Source organism: Dreissena polymorpha, chromosome 4 (assembly GCF_020536995.1).
Source record: "Dreissena polymorpha isolate Duluth1 chromosome 4, UMN_Dpol_1.0, whole genome shotgun sequence".
Taxonomy (NCBI): domain Eukaryota; kingdom Metazoa; phylum Mollusca; class Bivalvia; order Myida; family Dreissenidae; genus Dreissena; species Dreissena polymorpha.
In genome coordinates, this window is record NC_068358.1 from 36,838,256 (window position 1) to 36,856,794 (window position 18,539).

Sequence of the window (18,539 nt, forward strand, 5' to 3'; positions counted from 1 at the left end):
ATAGAATTTTTGGATTCTTTTGAAAGTGCTATCCACAACAACGGAAGCCTATCTGGCATTGACAAATTCAATTACCTCAGAAGTAAACTCACTGGTGATGCACGCAAATCAATATCAGGACTCACTTTATCTTATGAGAACTATTCAGTTGCTGTGAAAATTCTGTATGAACGCTTTGGAAATAAACAAGAAGCAATTGATTTGCATAACAATATGCTGATGGATATTCGTCCTCCAAAGAATACCACACAAGACTTGAGATCATTTGTAAATGAAGTTGAGAAAAATATTCGCAGTCTTGAAGTCTGGAATCAAAACGGAAACCAGGAAGTATTTGTAGCAATAATCAAAAAGAAAATACCATCAGAAGTCCTACTCCAATTAGAATTTTTGAAAGGGGCAGAAAACAAATGGAGTGTTCCAAAGCTGCGCGAAATGCTGCTTCAGTATATCACAGCTCGAGAAAACACAGAAAAAAGTGTGAAAGATTCAAAGGAAAGTACTGAATATAAACTAAACAAAGTAAGTCAAAGGGAAACCGAAAATCCAAGAAATCATCGCATTCACAAAGTGGAATATGATCAAAGACATGCTCAGGCTCTTGCAGCGGCTCCTTCAATCCAAATAAAATGTAGATTCTGTGCTAAAGCCCATTGGAGTGATGAATGTCAGAAGTACAAGACAATTGAAGAAAGAAAAGCATGTCTAAAGAAGAGTTGTTTCAAATGCTTGAAAGAGGGACATTTGTCTCATGAATGCAAGTCTATAAACAAAAATGTTTACACTGCGGGGTCATTAATCACCATCACAGGTCATTATGTCCCAAGAAATTTCAACAAAGAAAAGAGACCAATAAAGAACGTGTCATGTTGTCAGAAGAAAGTAATGAAACCCAAATAGAACACCTCGAAAGAGATGAAAGTGTTCTCTTAGCTTCAGGTGGAAACGTTATTATGCAAACGGCAACATCAAGTGTTGCAAATCCAAAGACAAAAATGGTAAAGGATGTACACATACTATTGAACACTGGGTCGCAGCATACATATATGACTGAAAAGAAGGCAAAGGAGCTTGGTCTTCAATATGAAGGAGAACAAGAGATTAAATTAGTTACGTTTGGTAGTAACAAAAGCAAAGTATTTAAAACAAAGGTAGCAAAAATGAAACTCAAATTGAAGGATGGCAGTGAAATGCTTATAACTGCAAACATTGTGCGTTAAAGTCTTTGACCAAACTTCTAAAATTAGCAAATCAAGTACCTGTAAAGGCTGAATTTAGAACAATTGACTTATTTATTGGAACTGACTTTTATTAAGACATTATCCAGAGTGAAAGAATTCAAATTGAAGATGGACTCTATCTGCTTTCATCTAAACTTGGATGGATAGTAACTGGAAGAACTGATGGGAATGAAGCAATTGATGCGTGAGTATGCTTATTCTCACTTCAAGAGGAGTTGAAAGCTCCAAACAAACCTGATATTGAAGACTTCATGAACATGGAAACGATCGGAATAACAGATTCTGATTTACAATCAAGAGATGAAACTGCGATGAAACATTTCCAAGATAATATAAAGTTTGAAGACGGACGCTATAGTGTCACGTGGCCTTGGAAAAATGAAATACCTGAATTACCAGAAAACCGAGGTTTGGCAATTGGTAGGCTAAAACCACTAACAAACAGATTGTTGCGAAAACCTGAACGGATGGAAGGGAATGGTGACATTTCCACGGACCAAGAACAAAGGGGAATAATAAAACGGATAGAAAGGGATCACAGCAATGGTCGGAAACACTACCTTCCACATCGTGTTGTTATAACCCCTCAAAAGACAACATCATAGCTTCGGGTTGTCTAGGATGCATCTGCAAAAACGAAGAAAGATGGGAAAAGCTTCAATGATTGTCGTGGACCTGTATTTCTAAAAGGGCTATAAGGAACTTAACTTTGTGTGTCATGTCATGTTTGACGTTGGTGGTGTAAAAATGTGTTATATATAAACAAAATTTACCAAAATTAACAAAAAAACTTGTGTAAGACTGTTTTCATTACATGTATGGATATTTGTCATTTATGTTCGTGTTTATTGTTTAAATCAATAAGTTTATTAAATAAACGGGAACGTGTGGTTGATAATATTTCTTGAGCTTGCATTGATTTTTTAGTAAATGATTGGTTTATGATTGGCTCATCTATGGTTGATTATATGTTCACGTTAAGTTCATGTATTGGTTTATGTATGTGTTGTTAAAGTGTACAGTGTTAGGTATAATGGTATACTTTTCAATCAAGAATTAGTTTTTGACAATTTATGCTATGCTATGTAATGTTATGTTATGGTTTGGTATGGTATGAGTGTTATGTTATGTTGTGTTGATTGCTTATTTATTTTCCATCCTTTTTTGGCGGGAGTGTCGCGAACTGCGATTAATTATACCTTGTGTGTGGATGCTGGATCTGATATTGTTCGAGAGAGAGGGTTTGTTTGTTTTAGATTAAATATGCTCTGTTGTGAGAGAGTTGACATTTTCGGGCTGTTTTATGTTGTGAATGTTGATAAGTGTGTGTCTGCTTTGTGATTATGGACAAAAAGTTTAGTGATACTCTAGGCTTTAAAGTAGTAACATCGGAAACCTTTTACTGTGGAATTATAGTTGAATTAAGACCAGCAATATTAAAATAACTAAATATTAAGTGTACAAATAAAAACAGCTTATTTTGGAATATAATTAAACTTGTGTTGAAATAAAAATAAAATACGATCTAAAATATTAATAAAGTGTTGTGTTAGTAATGAACTCAATGTAGTGATTAAATTGAAATACAGTTCGAACAATTATTCTTCAAGAACAATTAGGAAAATCCCGCTTCATTGAATGATCTAAAACAAAGACATATCAGCTCCAGCATCCACACCCAAGGTATAATTAATCGCAGTTCGCGACACTGGGCGACCATCGAGGTGGCAAAAACACGGACCGATGCTTTTGGGTCGTACTGCGAGATATTTAATGAGCGACCGGACGGGACACAATGCGGACTCGGGCCTCGTGGGATGCTGAGTGTAACCGGAGTACCACGTTGATTTGTTTGATATTTTCCAAGTGTGATAATTACGGCGTGTTTATCCCCCGTAATACTTATATCGGCGAATTGTAACTGACAACTGCTTGTTGCGGTTGAAACAAGTTCACTAACCCGGAATAGACCGCAATATGCCAGCATAAACATTGCATTGAATAGAGCGTGTTCAAAGTCATTATAACACACCTTAGCTAACTGCGAGACAATAACCGCCAGTTTTCGTGTGATAGGCGCCCGCGTATCGACCATGGTTCGCGACCGAGTACAGCCTTCAAGCATTTTCTTTACAACAAAAATGTTACTGTTATCGTACCATCCCATATATTTCTGAATATAGGACAAGCCTGAAATGTAGCTCTTGATAGATTTAGGTGATAACCCCTTTTCGAAACAATAGGCTACAAAGAGAACTACACGTTGTTGATCCGCGGGCCAGTTGCTGCTTAGACTATATGCAGATCGAAAATTGTTGAACACGCTACAAGCGGTATGATACGAACGCCACGAATTTACCGACATACTATTGAACATTAACGCCTTTGCTGTACGTTCAAGACGTTCCACAGATGGTATGGAAACGGTGTCGGCATGGGATCTGCTTCCGGAGCCAGCTCTCGAAATTTGTTTATCTGAAACCGAGATAACGCATCGCACAATACGTTCCGAGATCCTGGAACGTTGCTGGCACGAACAATAACATTTATTCCCAAGCATCTTAAAATGAGGGTTCGAACTAGATCCATGACCATATCGGACTTGGACGTCAACTTGTTTAAGATATAAACCACCGCTTCATTGTCGCAATGTAACATTATCTTTTTATTTTTTAAATCCTCGCCCCAGACAAACAGAACAACTACAAATGGGAATAATTCGAGAACAGTTATGTCACTAGTTACGCCCTTTTGCCGCCATAAAATCCGGCCAGCTAGCGTTACACCAGTGACCTTAAAATAAATCCCAAAACCAAAACCAGACCCACCAGCACTATCTGTAAACAATTTAGTGTCAACATTGGATATCCAGTATCGGTCGTGGTAAACCGACACGCAGTTGTTATTGCGCAAAAATGTCAACCACATTTCGAGGTCTTGCCTAACAGCACGCGTTATACGTATGCGGTGGAATGCTTTTGATATGCCACAGTTGGTGTTAATTAATCTCCTACAAAACGGGTGGCCGACTGGGATTGCCCTGCACACGAATTTAAGGGACCCTATTAACGATTGCATTTGCTTCAGATTAATTTTTTGTTTCTGTACAATGGAGGTAATTTTTTCTTGTAACTCAACGATTTTTATTTTAGGAATGCGGACCACTAATTCCGCCGAATCTAATTCTAAGCCTAAAAACACCATTATTTCCGTGGGCCCCACTGTTTTCTCTGTGGCTAACGGCACGTTTAGCTCGTGCATGCAATTGATAAACGAATCCATCAATTTGTGGCAACCCAGTTCAGATTTATCGCCTCCGAGAAAATCGTCTAAATAGTGTAGAAGCCTGCCCGATGAGATTTTACTCTTAACGAAGAATTCAAGGAATGATGAAAGCTGTTCAAATGTTATGCAACTGACTGAAGCTAAGAATGGTAATGCTTTTTGCTACATAATACATGCTATTAAACTGTATGCCAAGTATATCGAAATCTTCTCGCCGAACTGGAAGAATGCGAAATGCATTCTTAAGATCCATTTTGAAAAGTTTACAGTGTCGCCGTAGATCTTGAACCATGTGAACCGCTTCATCGAAATTTGTGTACTGAGCTGAGTAGTATTTTTAGCATAGGTGCGTTTACGCACCTATGCTTATGGTATATACCACATTTCGAAAATCCACATCGATTGGTTGCCCTTAATGAAGCCTTACCTGATCAAAAATCAGACGAAATATCTATTTAATTTAGTATATGGTCATTCTTACAATTTTTTTGGAAACGTTTTTCTAACGTTTTCTTCCAAGAATATTGCTGACACCGTTTTTAGTGAATTTTTCTAAGACCGTTTTATGTCAAAAAATCTTATAACCTAAAACAAATTTCGTTCGTAAAACAATTCTATCTGCACTATAAATCTCAATCTCCTACGCAGTGGCCTCCCTTATACTAGAAGTTACTGACCGGGCGAAGCAAGGGAAGTAACTGCTGTGAGGAGTTTCTATAAAAATCTGCATTCAGAAATCTGTATTCAGAACTCAATCTGTTGTGCACGTCTGCATCTAACGCTTACCACAAGTTTTACGACAAATTCTTGACGCAGACGAATAGGGTAGCGTCTATTTTCATTTGTGAAAAGAATAGTTTGATACAGATCTGTCCGTGCTTAAATTTTGAAAGGCTTGGGTAATTATTTTTCATAAGCGTTTCAAACACTGATGTAAATGGAAAGATTATCTATTTAAATAGTCGGTAATTGTTTGAAATTATTGATTTGAGAAATTCGCGGATGGCGATATCGAACTACATTATACCACGTGACGCCATTCTTTCCTGTATCTTGCACCTATGCTTTTAACGCCATCGGCGCTCTCGTTATCAATGGAGTCATTAACCGAGTAACCCTCTGGAAAAGAAAGGTGGTTAATCATCCTCAAATCTCCTGGTGTCTTTTTTGGCACCAAGCCAATCGGGGAAACCATGAAATTATGAAAAGGTTGTTCGCTGAAAGGCCGCGCCATCTTTCCCGCCAAAATCTCCTTATTTAGCTTACCTTGAATTATGTCTGCATTCGCGATTGTAGACTTAAAAGTTTTTACTAAATCTATTGACTCTGGGCCGTAATAATGCATTGAAAACCCATTTGTAAAACCATTTAAAAGGTCATTTCGATCTTTAAAATTGTACGATGCTAAATATTCACGTAGTATTTTGATATTCACCGTCGATGTTGTGAGATTAAGTAGGTCATGGTTACAAGGAAAAAACAGCGTCAGGTTTAGAACCTATTTGGGGTGCTACGATTGCTCCCGCGCCATTGGGACCGTGACCGAAATCGATGCCATCCCCGTCCCCTTTGAAAACGGGGCGCCTCCGTGATGCTCATAGGGCGGGGTCGCAAAGGACAGTTAATGGCCGGATGTTGAGATCCGCATTCTGAACATGCGTGTGTAAACCGACAGTAGGGCCACGTGCAGTGTCCCTCGTTATAAAAGTGACACGAGTAATTAGCTTGTGGCGTCCCCTGTCGCTCAGGGGCCCTTGTTTGCACGCATCGACACCAAAGATCATTATCGATCGACGCCCAAGACGTAGGGTGCAAGGCCTTGCGCAGACGAAACTGTTCGTCATACTCTCGCCATGCAACCCCCCCCCTAACGTGACCCACATGTTATGCAAAATCTCTTGCACTTTCTCGGGTCGCGTGATAAGGTAGATAGACGCATAAATCAAGAAGGCGTCTGACCAACGTTCGATGTTTTGGATTTTATCATTGCATTCCTTTGGGCGCTGTTCAAGTGTGCCCTGGGCCGAAAGTTGCAAAACACTACCGTCACAAAAAGCGGATAATTCGAAGGCACCTTTTAACAGTAAGGCCAAAGTGACAAATTCGCCTCTCGCTATTTGTTGCTTTAATGAGGCTTGCACGTGCGCAGCCAAGTCATCAGTTGATAAGCGGGTTAACTCCTGACAACTGTACGTGGTTTGACCCTGATTGATAGAAAAAGCAAAAGATTGAACTTGCGCATTTTCGATTACCGGGCAACTTAACGTTGACGCGGATAGCCCGCTAACACCGCACCCCTCAACGTTACGAGCCTTGTTATAAGGAATAATTTGAGATGCCAGTATTATCCTTTCAAAATATACAAAGCTTCTACCTGGGTCCGGTTAAAGGAACCGGGAATCGTCCTCCTGGGGCTCCTCCACAGTTTCCGTGTATGTCCTTTTTCTTCCACGACCACGAGGCATTTTTTAAGATGATTTGCGATTTAACTTAAACTTTGTTTTTTGTCGATGTGAACGTTCACACTGATAGTTTGCAAAAGGAGATAACGGGTAATCAAGTGATACGGAAGTTGCATAAGCTTATATTTATAGCTAATTCATTCGATCCGTACATAACAAAAACGACTGAAGTATTCCGTTATCGTATCCATAGGAACTATAAACAACAACAACGCTCGTTTCCGCGAAAATAAATATTATTAATTTATAGTCAGAAATTAATAAGTCTTATGATTAATTTACCATTTATATAAAAATTATTTACAATTACAATAAGAAGAATTTAACAAGAGATGTGCTTGTCAGAAACACAATGACCCCTTCTTCGCTGCTTTGATTTATTGTGTGTTAAACCCCCTTAAAAAATATTACTTCCATTTTAAAATTGATATGTACCTGTTAAATGATAAATATAAATTATATCCCTTTAAAGCTTGTTACTTCCTTTGGATTTGTTTTTTTGACCTTAGACCTTGAAGGGTGACCTTGACATTCACCATTCAAAATGTGCAGCTCCATGAGATACACATGCATGCCAAAAAATAAGTTGCTATCTTCCAGGGCTCGAAATTAACCTTTTTTTCTGCTTGCAAAACATTGCGAGCAGCTTTAATACCAACTCGCAAAATCAAAAACAGTCTCGCAAATTGTGCAGGAAACATACAAAAGTTTGGACATTAATATTAGTACTATTAAAACAAAATAAAAAGTACTTAACATACACATTTTATTTCTGCAATCATACAAAGATATCAGTTCCTTGGACCATAAGGGTATTGTTTTCAAATATAAGTGTGTCGTGTTCACTCAGAAAACAAAGTTTAAGTGTCGGTTTGGGATATTTTTAATGGGGTTTCAAATATTGAAAAAAATCAGCTATGATATTGTGTGTTGAGTGCGATGTCACCAAAATACAAATCAACGGTTAACTTTGCTTTATCTTTCGTATTTTTATTTCCGTCTGTAGGCAAAAAGAAACTTATTATGTTTGGCTTCGACGCCATGTCTTTTCAAGTTCAATGAACAAATGTGAATAGTCGACTGTTTCATGTTCTTTGTACCAATATTATCCGCGTATCTGTACTATAAGTATACGAGTCTACATAACAAGGTGCGCGCTTCCGCATACAGGTATTCAGACGTTCTATAAATTGACCAACGGTTTAGCGTTCATGACGTCGAGTGCATTTATGTTACTAGTTTTTTCCACTATTTCTTTACTCGCAAAAAAATACTAGTGGCTTAAAACTTAACTCGCAATCAGTATTTTTCAATCGCATTTTGCGAGTGTGCGAGTGTTAATTTCGAGCCCTGCTATCTTCAATATTGCAAAAGTTATGGCTTATGTTAAAGTTTTCGGACGGACGAACGGACAGACTGACAGACAGTTTAAATGCTATATGCCACGCTACCGAGGCATAAAAATTTAATGAAGATAGTCAAAGGCCATAGTGCACTCACCTGAGACCCAAACAAAATGTGTTGTTCTTTTGTGATTGTGTGAAAAATTTTACTTTTGACCAAGCTTTTTACCCCTTAAAAACCTTTAAAACATTTGACCATTGAAAACATTACCAACACGAAAATTTGTATATGTACATATGTACATATACAAAATACAAGTAAATTCATGGGGGACTACTCTACTGAAACAATCCAGTTAGCCAGTAGGTTGTCTCTCCTACACAAGAGGTGGTACATACAAAATTCAAAAAGTCACATGTAATTAAGCTTAAGATCAAAGATATAACATACAGCTCTTGACATAACATGTATATAGGATGAAAGGTCATCATAGATTCAAATAAAAACAACCTTGTTTTTTACTGGCTTCAGCATTGTGTGATTTTCTGATTTCTTTTATAATAATCTGAAGTAATAGGAATATTAAATTTGTTAAATTCAATATCATACAAATATTGGGTTGTTTTCTTTTCTGAATCAAATATTGGTACTGTATTTGGCATCATCATCATCATCACCTTCATCATCATCAAAATCAACTTTAACATTACACTGTCATAGTTATCCTTTACATGTCACTCTAAGTATTGTTACAAGATTTCAATATAAGGATAACTACCTGGCCCATCAGGCAGTCATGTTTTTTAACAGACCGAAAACATTTGTAAACTCAGCTGAGATATCACTTCAACATTGTTTTACCTAGTTTCTTGAAAACTGGACAAAGAACGTGACTTGTAGAGAGTTACAAGGTTTCACAATAGAAAAAAAAGAAGGGAAAACTGTCCCGCGCCCAGGTGGCAGACCAAAACCATTTTCAAACTTGGCCGAGCATAACAAGAAATGTTCTGACCAAGTTTCATGAAGATTGGACTATTAATGAGACTTCAAGAGTGTTTTTTCTTTAATTTGAACAAATTACCTAGTTTTTTATCACGCATACTTACCCATTTTGTGCATAGCCAAGATATCATTAAGACAGATATTGTGACCTAGTTTTATGAAGATTGGGTAATAAATGTGGTCTTTAGAAAGTTAACAAGGTAAAAGTTGCATGGCACAACCAATGATGGTAAAAGACCAATAACACGAACTCACCATGAGCATGTTGTGCTACATTCAGCTAATAAATACTTGTGTTCATGGAGATGGAAATTACACTTCCTGTTATTAGCTGTAAAGTATTTTTTCTGGTATGATTGCATTCAGCGATTAAAGATATTAAGAACCAACAGCTGTTAACTTGTTAAGACGGTAAGGATCTGACCCACTGAACATACACCCACACAGTATACTTTTAACTTCTGTTAATACATTATTACAAATGCATGAACACTAACGCATTCAAAGGTTGAGGAGGTGTTTCCAGATAACTAACATTTCATTCCTTTCGGAGCTTTTTCTTCTTAGTTTTCTGGGACTTTCTTCTTTTTTTGTTGTCTTTACCAGAGTCACTTTCAGAGGAGCTTCCTGTGTCACTAGAGTCACTTGATGATGATGTTGAGGAGGAGGATGAGGATGTGGATGAAGACGATGAAGAACTGTCTGAATCTGAATCATCACTCGAGTCATCGGAGCTGCTGCTTGAAGAAGAATCACTCCCTTTAGTATTGTTCTTATTATTTTTCCTGAAAAAAAGAATCAAAAGACATTTCATACCAGTAACCTGTAGTCCAAAACCGATAATCCCGTTTATTCCGTTTTTATAAATCACTTTCTGGTAAATATTTACGAAAAAGGCTCTCAATTATTTCTTTAACACAAACCTTGCAATTTTTTATAGTATCAAATAAATTTTAAGTGACTATTTATAGATTTGATGAAATATTGCCTCTGAACGTGCGTCAATCCCCTGACGTGTTGTGTGCTTGTTAAAACGATACACGCACGCTTTCTATGCAAATGATGCGTGGTTGTACATGCTGCATAATTTTCGCGCTCTTTTTTATTGAGGAAAAGATTCGACACAAAATAAATTTGCACTGCTAATTTGAAGCAAGAATATTTTAACGTTGCGGTAACATTTACATTCGGAAGTGTGTTTCGGATTAAAAACGCGTTAACATCGACTTACGGGAATGGGTTTCGGATTACAAATGTAATTATTCCCATTTGAGATTTCAACAAATATTAACAGTTGTGTTATGAATTCAACGATAATTTGTTTATACACTTAACGAGTCGAAGAAATGTTTTGACGGAATTATGCATGAAATTCACGTTGTCCACGAGGATTACGGCCGGTTGCCATCATCAGTCTTCTAAGTATCGATTATCGGACGAAACATTGACAAGTGTGCGTAATTAATTCAACGAAAATTTGTTAAAGCGCATTACGTGTCGAATAAATGTCAGAAAAACGAGGTGAATCAGTTCTATGAATGGACATGATGAAATATACATGTACTGAAATTAAATTGTTATCGCATAATTGTAACCGGGAGTTATTTGCACAACTTACTCGCTATAAGTAATTCATTGTTTACCACTTGCAATAAATTTCTCGTATTAATTATGAGTCATAGGTAACACTTGTTTACAGTAAAAAGGTGTGATGATGATGCCCGAAACCGTCTTTAATGTACTGTTTTAGTTACCGGTTTTATATTACGAAAATGGTACAACTTCTTGCTAATCAAGCTGCGATAAACGCTTTCTTCGTGCCCGACGTCAATCAAAAAATAATGGTCGATAGTTAACCCCGATCTCATAAGCATTCGCGTAACCGATTTGACGATGAACATCACAGTTTGACGATTGGAAAGTTACCTGATACATCATTGTCAGCATTTAAATGACTGTGTAATGTGGCTTGAATAATCCATACGCGCGTCATGCTATTCCCTTATCAGTGGATTATCCATTACACCATGTGGTGTTTATGGCGATTACTTGTGAAAGTAGGTACCGAGTGCTCTTTTAAAACAGGGAGTATTGATACACTGATAGAGAAATCTTAATTTTTTTGACAATCTCCACTTTATTTTACTGAAAAATACACTGATCGGAAAATTTCAAGCGCCCCGGCGAGGGATCGTTAAATGGCCTGTGGAAAGCCCTGTACATGTAGTCCAAATTTGAAATATGTAAATCATTTTAATAATGTATATATAATTTATATTTAGCAGTAAAAGTGTAATATGTAAATGACAATATCAGTTATTGCAGAAGTAAGGAACAATACACATGAATTTTTATTGTTTTATGTTGTGTAAAAATAAAATAAATTTACTTTGAAATGTCTATTAGTTGTGAATAATTGTTCACATTATTTCAGTCAATTAACAGTTAACCTCATCAGTTTGTTGTGTGTAATCTTATTTACCATAACAAAGTACACATGCTTACCATATGCCAGTTAAGTAATGGACAACTGTTCTGCTTGAAACAGAAGAAGGGGAGAACGGCTGCAGAAATAATTTGATGATGTTTAATTGTGAGTGGAGGTAATGATTCAAAACATTTTGTGTGTTATAAGCAAAACTCTTTCCTTGCACATTGATGTTGTTTCTGTAGCAGGGTTCGATCCCCATGGTGGTCGGGGCTTTTTCTGGCTGGGTTACATTGGCGCCTAACGTGGGGCATAGCAAGTCAGTATAAGTTCTACTTATACCGAACACTGCTACATTTCTCTAATACAGCAACATCAGTTAATGCAGTTCTTAAAAAACCTTTAACATGTATTTATAGCGTTAAAGCAAAATCGATTAGATAACCATGTCATTCTTCATTCATACATGTATTGATGTGCAGTGAAGAGGAAAATTTAAATTTAATTACTTTCTCTTTTTCTTGTTCTTTTTGATATTCTGCAGAACTGCCCTTGATCTTGCTCTGAAATGCAAGTTAAAAAAGTAAGAAACAAGTCTGCTTAAAGGTAAGTTTCATGATTGTAATTGATTCTGCTAAAAACCATGACATAATGATTGGTTCAGGTTCTATCCCTACTGTAGGAGCTGTTTTATATCTCCTCGAAAGATACCAAGAACTGGTTGTACCCACGAAACAGACTCGAGAGCATGTCAACTAGCCTTCAGCTTTTGATGTGATGGAACTTAAATAAATAGGTTTTAAACATAAAGTAACAATGCTTTCACAAATGAAATGTATAATTATTTTAATTCTCAACTTTAAGCAAAATCAACCAGTCCATACCTGTGTATATGAGTATAATTATGACATATTAAGCAATTAAATATATTTCTCCACTTTTGATCCAAGATACTCTTATGTTCAAGCAATGCTATGCATATTTCAGGCTTCTGCAAACTCGATTGTTGGTTTTGGGGAGATTGTAACACCCTCTCATCATGGGGTATCACTTAAACTCATAATTATCTTATTAAGCTGGTTTTCCGGAACTAACACAACATTCTTTTGTAACTGACAACTGCCCTGTTTCAACATACAAACAGGAATATGGCTGGTAAAATAATATAACAAACTATTCGCCACAAAAGTTATGAAAGCGGGCTGGTAACTAAATAGAATAAATATGGGATTTTTAGTTCAGGGATCTTCCAACTGAGCTAGCTAGCACTTCTTCCAGCTGTAACGACCTCCTATACTGATTCTACATGAGCCTTGCTCTGGGGAGAACTGGGCTTAATGCATGTGAGCAGAGTCATCGCATATTACCCTGTGTAGTCAGGAACAACTCTTTCAGCCTTATTGCATTTTTGGTTTAAAGAAAGTATATTTTTATCTAAAATCCAGTTTAGGTGGAAAGTTTTATCTCAAATGACACTTTACTCACATGCATAAAGCCTTGTTTTTCCACTTATAGATCACTTAAAATTAAACTTACAACACTTCTAACTTCTGCTTCTCTTCCTCCTCTTTCATTCTCTTGTACATCTCTTTGGTCCTGGACTGTCTGTATAGATATTTCTTCTTTCCTTTACACTCATATGTCCAGTGGCCTTTCTCCAAACAGTTTTGGCATGTGTAGTTTTCTGCACTTGGCTCACTGTTAAATAGAGGGTCAACTTTTTTATAAAGAAGCATGCATCAGCTAATCAAGATGTCTTAAAATGTTCAGTGAGTAATTTCATTATATTAAATGTCTGAAAAGTAACTTTGACAAAACAAAGCTTAAAAAATAGTTGTCCTCTAAAGAAAATGTTCCATATAAAGAAAAATGCCCTGCCCCTTGGCAGCCATGTTTTTCAAGCAAAGGTTACCATGTTTTAACTCATCCAAGATATCATTGGGACAAATCTTCTGAGCAAGTTTCATGAAGATTGGAAAATAAATGTGGCCTCTAGAGTGTTAACAAGGTTTTACTATAGCCATATAAGGAAAAATGCCCCGCCCCCTTGTAGCCATATTTTTCAACCAACCAGCATCATTTTAGATCTCATCCAAGATATTATTATGATGAATCTTCTGACCAAGTTTCATGAAGATCAGACAATAAATGTGGCCTCTAGAGTGTTAACAAGATTTTACTATAGCCATATGAGGAAAAATGCCTGGCCCCTTGGCAGCCATGTTTTTCAAGCAAACATAACCATTTTCGAACTCATCCAAGATATCATTGAGACCAATCTTCTGACCAAATTTCATCAAGATTGGACAATAAATGTGCCCTCTAGAGAGTTAACAAGGCAAATGTTGACGCGGCACAACGCACGACAGACGACGGACAGAAGGCGATCACAAAAGCTCACCATGAGCACGTTGTGCTCAGGTGAGCTAAAAACAAAGCTGTTTATTTATAAAGAAGCAGGATCATAATAATACTAATTTGATGCCACTATGTCTCTGTATCAAAATTGAAGATAATGTGTGACATGGTATATGCATTTTTTAATAAATGCATATCAATGAAAAGTGTTATACTAACACTTATTTTTCTGATTTCATCCGGTTATTTTCAATACAGTCATTAATATTTTATAAATTTTTTTCAGAGTTTGGTTGTTGTTATTGTTTGAATACTATGAAAACATTCTGTTCTTAAGAAACATTTTCTTCTAAATGTCATTTTTTCAAACTTTAAACAAGCCCATTTAAATTGGAGTTGAATATAGTTGCAATAATCCAACTCCCAGCTATTGACCCTATGGGTCGTTTGGAGTTGCAACAGGTTACGGCATAATCCAGGTGGCAATTTAATCAGTAATAATAGCAGCCAACATCAACTATTTTCATGCATAAATAAACACAAACAGATCATAATATATATATTACCCTTTTTTATCTGATATAAGCACGAATTGAGGTATATAGGGGTACCTAATATATTATAATATATAAAAACGTTATTTATTTAACGTCTTATACAAGGAAATATATTGCGAAATTTATTGCGAGGTATATAAAATTTCAATGTCAGACGTGATTATGGTTTTCAGTTTAGGATCTTATTGTGACATTTGATTGCATCACCTCCCCTACACCCCCCTCATAGTAATTAAAATTGCCTAGAACGCGGGGTTGTATACAAACCCTGTTTTTTATATTGAGCCCGTAAGTATAGTCTGAAAACTACAGAGACTGCGTAACTGGCACTATGTATTTGTGCAGGGCTTCCCCTGGCTCAAAAATGTCTTTAGCCAACAATTTAGCCAATTGGATTTTTTTGTAGCCAAATTTTAAAAACTGTAGCCAAAGTTTTAGCCAAGCATTTAGGACCGCCTCGTGAAAGTCTAGGGGTGTAAGAACACAAATAACTACAATATGAAGATTAAATATATTAATTATTATAATCATCCTTTTAAAATATTGTACATAACAGAATATAAGTTTATAACAAAAAACATTTATAGATATGCATACATCTAGATATACATACATCAATGTAATAATCATACTTTTATTCTACATAACAGAATATCAGTTTATACATACATCATAAGCACATGTTCAGTTCACATTGTTTACAAAATAAGCACATTTTCATTATATTAAAGATATTCTTTCTTGAGCACATATTTCAATCTTTGCAAAACATAACAGTTGATCAAGACTAAAGATGCTTTATTTTCAAAGCCTCTCACTTCATATTGTTAAACAGTTATATTTGGTCATTTGGATATGATATACATCAGCTTTGACAGCTTCTGTTGTTAAAACATTTTCTGTAAGTGGTGGATGATTTCTAGGCTCAAATAAATGAATGTTTTTCACGCATATTTCTTGACAGAAAGGCCCAGATATTTGCCACCATCCATTCTAGTTGCCTGAAATATGATAAAACATAGTTTTACAAACTATCAACAACAAACCAACACATAAATGTCCGTATCTTTAAATGTCCGAATTTTTAACATATCCGAAATATATTACAATGAGTGAATGGTATACTTTTATTTCCGAAATTGTTGGCTTCTTAATCAAACTTTACCTTTCCCAAAATATAATAATAATGAACTATTAAACAGAAATGCTCTTTAATTCCTGTTGAAACAAGATTTCATGTGTTTTTGTGAAGAAATAGTTTTTTGTTAAATGCTTTTGCAGGGCCCGTGGTATTGACATAATATTCGATAACACCTTTTGTTTTCACACCAGCAAGCGTTCTATACATAGATGGTGACATCACTGCCAGTACACAATGCACCAGCAAGTTTCCTTTGTTTCGATGACCGGTTCTGACCGGTATTGCTGCAGACTGCGTATTAAATTTTCTGGTTAATAACACGATGATGTATTGACGCACAGTCGACGGTTTTAAAGAGTTTACTATCTGGGATGGTACTTGACAGGCAAAAAACGTTTCACCGAGCATTTTCGCCAACCGAGAATTTTATTCGCTGAATTTTAAAAACATTTCGCCGAGCATTTTCGCCAACCGAGAATTTTATTCGCCAAATTTGCGAAATTTTCGCCAACGGCGAATTCGGCGAACAACAGCGGAAGCCCTGATTTGTGTCTGTCTGTCTGTCTGTCTGTCTGTCTATATCATTCATGGGCAAATTACAACAACTTACAGGGCCCTAGCTGGCTAAAAATTGCATTCGCCACCCATTTTCGCCATTAATATGTTTTTTGCCACTTACATGATGTGGTGTGATGGCATAATTATTATATTAATCCAAAGTTTCAAACATGTCAAATGTTCATGAAAATTTGGAAGTTTTTGCAATGGAAAAAGCCCAGTATTCCGAATTTGAAAATAATCTTTTGATTATAGCCCGAGATCTCTGCCAGATAGATCTTGTGTCTAATCAACCAATAGTAATACACCAACTTAGAACCTCCATAAGATAGATAAAATCATCAATTAAAAACTTTGGCTTTCAGTTTGATAATGGTTTTTGTGTAAAAATTTTGTTTCAAGTACTTCTTCTCAAATGACTAACCAATTTATGTTGTTGATAAATGGTCTTGTGTTTGTAAGGCTTGTTTTGACATAAACAATTGGTAAACAGGAAGAACGACGAGCTGTACATATGCACTCATATTGATAAAAGCTCAGAGCATTCAAAAAGAACTAAAGTCGAATATTACGGAATGATTGCAAACCTGAGCATCAACTGGAGCTTCTGCTGCTACAATTGAGTTATTATATTGATCAAAAACATTTATATTTTAAAACAACTTGAACGGCATATTATTTCATACATGTTTATATGTGAAAACACAATATTCTTAGACAGACGACGAAAACATCCGAATAAGTAATTCCGAAAACTAATCGATAACAATAACTTGCATAGCAAAAGTTAACAGTTTAATGAAATAAAGTAAGTAATAAGTAATCATGTACTTTAGTATTGTTTAACCTTTTTTTCATAAACATGCTGGCCATTCTAATGGCGTCTTGAAATGAAATCACTAAACACAAAAAACAAGTTAAGTTGATGTTCTGTTGTTTTTGTTAACTGTTCAAAACGGTCCAGAATCGAACGGTCTAAAAATTCCAAGCAAAGATCTATCTGGTTTCGATGATATCTGATTTATGTTGTATGTCCTATAAACAAGTTTTGCGTGTGGTCACTTTGCACCAAAAATAATATAATAAAATGAACTTGTACATTTTATTCACGTATATATGTGCTTCCACTTTTCTTTCAATCACTCGTATATGACAACACCATTTACCTCACGCAATTTGTAAGAGGTTTCGCGCTCACCTATTTTTGAACCAGAAATATCACGCGAATTTTGTTACATTTCGTCATTTCTTTGCCCATACATAGTTGTGATTTCTTCATAGCTAAACTTGATCAGCGTTTCATTTTGTCTCCATGTTTCATTGTAAATACAATAATTATTGTTGTAATTTATGTATTTATGTAAGTGTACACCTGTTAGACGTTAGAGATGTCGCACGTTTTGTGCTGTCATTGTTTATTTATTCAGTCTATATTTGTAATGGTTTCTTCACAGATTTATACAGCCCACTGAGAATTTACTAAACAAACCGTAAAAGATTGCCGTACGCCAATAAACATTGATTCTAATCGGGTAGAGTAGCTTATTAGTAAAGCGCTTTTAAAACATCCGAGGATCGAGGGTTCGATTCCGACCCGGTCACATAACGTGTGTGGGGATAAGTATTACCACTACTTGTATGTTAACGTCTATTCTCCCAACTGGTTACCTCTGATTCAAGTAAGTCTGTTGTCAGTCATTGGCGAAAGTATGTGCACAATGTCAACGAGCTTATCCAGGAGAAGTGTGTGTAGGTTATCTGACACTCAAATTGTTATTTGCGGCTAAGATACTACTTAAAAGTACCCTGAGTACTCTTAAGTATACTGCATACATCTTAAGGAATGTCAAAATACGTTTAAAGGCACCCGGTCATACTCCAGGGTACTGTTCCGTACCCCGGGTACATTGTAGTATATTAAGAGTACCCGGAGTCATCGAGTCGCTGAGTCCTCACGACTTCCTTTTGTACTGACAGTAAGGTCAGCACATAAGGTATTCTTGAAGACTCATCGATGACTTGTAAGTAAACACTGACATACTAAGTATTTTAAAGTAGTATTTAAACCGAAAAACGACCCATTGATCTTAACTGGCCGATGTGACATGGCTTCAATAATACTGTTGGGGACATGGGTAATCCAAACAAGCCACTAAAACAAAC

General features: G+C 36.2%; 2 protein-coding genes across 3 annotated transcripts in view; one reads left to right on the forward strand and one right to left on the reverse strand.

Annotated features, from left to right (window-relative positions):
- LOC127879391 (migration and invasion enhancer 1-like) overlaps positions 1–18,539 on the forward strand; it is a 115,029-nt gene that overhangs the window by 62,974 nt on the left and 33,516 nt on the right. The window lies entirely within an intron of this gene.
- On the reverse strand, positions 9,383–17,342 carry LOC127879387 (zinc finger CCHC domain-containing protein 10-like). 2 transcript variants are annotated; one of them, XM_052426170.1, is made up of 4 exons: positions 17,224–17,342; positions 13,299–13,460; positions 12,272–12,325; positions 9,383–10,119 (listed from the first exon to the last, which is right to left on the reverse strand). In XM_052426170.1, the coding sequence occupies exons 1-4, from the start codon at positions 17,247–17,249 to the stop codon at positions 9,873–9,875; spliced, it is 489 nt and encodes a 162-aa protein (XP_052282130.1). In that variant the 5' UTR covers positions 17,250–17,342; the 3' UTR covers positions 9,383–9,872. The 2 variants fall into 2 exon arrangements, with proteins under 2 accessions (XP_052282130.1, XP_052282131.1); XM_052426171.1 differs by having other exon boundaries at positions 17,208–17,334.